Raw genomic sequence first — 1,148 nt, 5'->3', positions numbered from 1 at the left:
AAAAAAAAAAACCCTCTAGTTAATTTTAATCACTTTTATTGTTTGTTTTCTTTGTTCGATACATGTATCATGTTTTTAAAAGAACCAACCACGAATGCTTGAATATGGAAAGCTCTTAGATGTCTGCCGACGAAAATAACATTAGCCTAACGGGAAACGTTGCCAACACCAGGGAACTAACCATTACATTGGTAGTTGCGGTCTTAAACATACGTGTCTAAACCTGCTGGCACCACCCTGGTACTGAAGTCTGCGTTGCTGAAGAGAGCAACACTAGAAATGCGGTCGTACCGATACATGACTGAGATACGTTGTCCGCAATTCAAGTGATGGTTTTATATCAAAAAAAACGTGCGCTGGATGTTGTGCCGGCATCCCAATGAGCTCGGGCTACGTGGCGGGCCGTTGAAACCGTATCCGGCGGCTCAAAATTCAAGGAACAGAACGTGCTTACGTAGGTGACCGTTTTTTTTTATGGCTTCTTCGGCGAAGTCTAGTATTATTGATTTTAATCGAGAGTTGTTAGGGTGATCTGACTTGAGGTATAGTTCTGAAATGATGGCAACAGAAAAGAGAGCTATCACTGAAGCGTATCCCGTAGAATTTTGGGACGTCCCAAATCACCTCGTCCTAGATCTAGGGCGTGGTGCTCCACCCGCAGCGTTATGACATACATCCTGAGAAGTAGCTGGCTTGATCGCTCTGCCTGTGGTTGTTGGGCTGACCAACTCTTCCACCTCCATCATAGTGCGGTGCCCCATCCGACTGCTGAGTACTCTCGTCGGGCTGTGCCGGATCATCCGAGCGGTCATTTGCTGATTCCTGTGTTCCACCACGGCTATCGTCAATATCGTCGTCATGCTCTGTTTTCTCTGCATTGAGATCCTGGACTTCACGAGCATCGCGCACATATTCAGGGCAGTCCGGATCCCCAGTCGGTTCCTTGGCGTTTATCAAACTCTGGAACTTCTTTTTGATGGAGATCAGGTTCCGCACTGCCCTGCCGTTTGCAGCCGCGTACTGTTGATATTGCTCCAGCACTTCCTCGCATTCATTCGCTCCAATCGGTTTCACGCTCCTAACACAGTCAACTACTGCAAGCCACCACTGACACGGTGAGCGAAGAAGAGGCACTGATCGTAGAGCCG

General features: G+C 47.8%; 1 protein-coding gene across 1 annotated transcript; it reads right to left on the bottom strand.

Moving 5' to 3' along the window:
* Positions 1-913: 913 nt before the first annotated feature.
* On the bottom strand, positions 914-1,051 carry PPTG_10368 (hypothetical protein; the record flags this gene model as incomplete). Its single annotated transcript, XM_008905044.1, has 1 exon — positions 914-1,051. One exon carries the CDS (start codon positions 1,049-1,051, stop codon positions 914-916), a length of 138 nt encoding a protein of 45 aa, XP_008903292.1.
* Between the last annotated feature and the right edge of the window lie 97 nt (positions 1,052-1,148).

This window comes from Phytophthora parasitica (genome assembly GCF_000247585.1).
Source record: "Phytophthora parasitica INRA-310 unplaced genomic scaffold supercont2.19, whole genome shotgun sequence".
NCBI lineage: Eukaryota > Oomycota > Peronosporomycetes > Peronosporales > Peronosporaceae > Phytophthora > Phytophthora nicotianae.
Note: the sequence above shows the minus strand (reverse complement) of the source record. Positions and strands in the feature narration are given on the sequence as shown.